This window comes from Aplysia californica, unplaced genomic scaffold (genome assembly GCF_000002075.1).
Source record: "Aplysia californica isolate F4 #8 unplaced genomic scaffold, AplCal3.0 scaffold01392, whole genome shotgun sequence".
Classification (NCBI taxonomy): domain Eukaryota; kingdom Metazoa; phylum Mollusca; class Gastropoda; order Aplysiida; family Aplysiidae; genus Aplysia; species Aplysia californica.
This window is the reverse complement of record NW_004798662.1, coordinates 25119-27853: the sequence shown is the minus strand read 5'-3', so window position 1 is coordinate 27853 and position 2735 is coordinate 25119. Positions and strand designations below refer to the sequence as shown.

The 2735-nt window shown below is 41.9% G+C and overlaps 1 protein-coding gene across 1 annotated transcript in view; it reads right to left on the bottom strand.

Moving 5' to 3' along the window:
- Positions 1 to 349: 349 nt before the first annotated feature.
- Positions 350 to 2735, bottom strand: part of LOC101863233 (carbohydrate sulfotransferase 4) — a gene marked incomplete at both ends in the record, with an annotated part of 14046 nt that continues 11660 nt past the window's right edge. Inside the window, 1 exon segment of the mRNA XM_013090652.1 lies at positions 350 to 449. Coding sequence (XP_012946106.1) covers positions 350 to 449 — 100 coding nt within the window.

Below are 2735 nucleotides of genomic sequence, written 5' to 3'. Positions count from 1 at the left end.
TTTATCAATGTCATGCTCATACTGTGCCGGAACAACATAGGGGGAACTGCTGCTTTTTCTTTCCTAGTCCTTACTATCGTCATTTTTTTCTCTACTTCTTTTCTATGTTTGTTCACTCTCTTGTGAATTGCTATTTCCGGGGTGCCTTGATAATCGAGGCAGACTTTGTGCTGTTGAGGCTAGAGAGGTGAGCAGAGAAAGCCTGATTACCCGTTTGGACTTATGTCGACATTCCACCACTTGGCGCTCATAATAAAACCTTATGTCATTGCGAGCGCCGTAAAACCGTACTAGAACAAAATGATAACGTTAGTACAGTACAACAGTACATCGTGTATGTGTTCAGTACCTTCAGTGTGTCGATGTCGACGTTCAGAAAGTCACAGGACAACACAGCCTGCAGTGTGTGCGCGGCCTCAGATCTGGAGTCCATGACGTCACCGTTGGCCCTGGAAGCAGAAACCAAGGAGAACATGATATCTAAGGCGGCGTGGCGAAACCAGGCGCTCGTCAAAAGAATGAAATCCAAGACACCGGCGTTTTTCTGGGTGTTGGGAATTTTTTTTTTCTCCAAATTTTCGTGGGGTTTTTTTTGGGTTTTTTTGGGGGGGTTACTTTTGTTGTTGCTCAAAACCTTAAATGTTCTTTTATAACCACCTCTCTGTGTGAATATTGTCGAAAAACATTGATTAAAGGCACAAAAACATGTAAGTTTCCAGTTTCCAGGACACTCAAGCTTTGTAAGTCATCAAAATTTAGCCGCTAATTTTACTTCTCACACCAGGCAACCCCCACCTCCTCTAATTGCAAATATTTCAACTTGTATTCAAGATAGATAGGTATTTTTTCCGCCGTTTGCAAGACAAATGAGCAAGCTTTGAGATAATACAAACAACTCTATATGCCCAAAATATTGACGAGCGCCTGATTCCTTCACGTCGCAATTATTATTGAGTTTGTATCAAGTTGGAATGAAGAGTGGATGGACGTCTCTGGTTTGTGTTCCAAACAGGGCTTAGCTATGAAATTGGATTGTATTCGGGAGTTTCTACTGATCTACATAAAATTATGTTCAACTAGGTTCTTTCAGAAATGGGCTTTAAATTTGGAGAGCACGGCTCATAGATAGCCAATGTCACGACCGAATGAGACCTGTCTGATGCTTAAACCGTACAGGGATGTTAATTTATTTGTTCTCCAGTTGCCTCGGCAAAATGTTTGTCGTTTGGAACAGATCAGGATTAATCTCGGCTATATTGGTCGCTTTTAAACACAGGGGGCTAGGCTACCCCGAAAAATGCTGTTTTGAGAAAATCGAAAGTAAAGTTTTTCCCCCTTTTTCAGTTTCTTTAAAAAGACAAGGAGAGTTTTTTCTATAACCAAACAAATATACACACCAATGAAACCGAACTTTTCCTATAGGTAGTGTAGGCCAATTCCCACTTTTGATGTAGGTCAAGATTTCTGGAACCCCCGAAAGCTGGGTTAGCCCACTTGTCCTTAAAGGCGACCACTTAATTTCTTGGACGCACGTACCTCTCAAAAACTGTACAAATAATTAATGAACACAAATTTTCCTTAGTGTTTTCTTTTTAATCTGTGATTTTTACACCTCATTCGACACAATTCAGATCATTTAGGAGGCGGGCTTCCAATCCTGACTGTCAGGGCTAGTCCGTGGTGAGAGGGATACAACATACCAGCAAAAAGACCAAGAAACTTGATGAAATAATTTCTCTGGACTCGAGCTCAGGTCACCTGCTAGTGACAAGGAAGAGCCTAACAGCAGGCTGGCGCTCATGTGACCTTATGCAGTTGCGAGCGCCCTAAAACCTCTACTAAAACTAAAACTAACCGCAGGCTAAGCAAAGAAACCGGTCCTGTGGTGTGGGGGCTAAGCGACTTGTTGCTGCATGCGGGAGACCAGAGTTTAATTCCCGAGTGAGGAGAATGTTGTATCCGTCTCAGTAGTCTCAGCAGGGCTTGACATTGACAGGCAGAGTCTAAAGCATCTCTACTAAAGCACCTACTTCCTAATTTGTGTTGATGGAGGAGTAAAACACTTACGCTTTCCTTTTTTAACACCACACAATGCCAGTCTTCCATGATCCGTTTGTATTAGTTGTTAGCAATACTCACGGCAGATTTTAATGTTATCAGGTAAGTTAGTGATTTAAAAAAAATACAAGATTGCATCATTTTGCTGGCCTGAAGCGTCCATCTGATCCCGCGTTACAACCAGATGGATCTGGGGGTTCGAACAGTCCAGCAAAGTATTTGATTTGACCAACTTAAACTTCCATTAATCTGTATTTCAACTGTACGCAAATTTAAGTTAATTTTGTCTGCCCTTAAGGACATCAGAATCTGAGGTCTATGATAGTTCTTCGTTATAATAACCTACCCTACCCTCTACGCTTTTCCAACACAAAAAGGCACACGAATGTACGCACTTACAACTCATACAGACAGGATTACACGACATACACATGTACACACACTCACACACACACACACACACACACACACACACACACACACACAAACACACACATACACACAAACACACACACATACACACATACACACAAACACACCCACGCCTACATGATCCCTGTTAACACGTCGCACTCATAACATTTTTACATGATCATCGTCAATATTTCTTGCTCTATTACTCTCTGTCTGTCTGTCTGTCTGTCTGTCTGTCTGTCTGTCTGTCTGTCTGTCTGTCT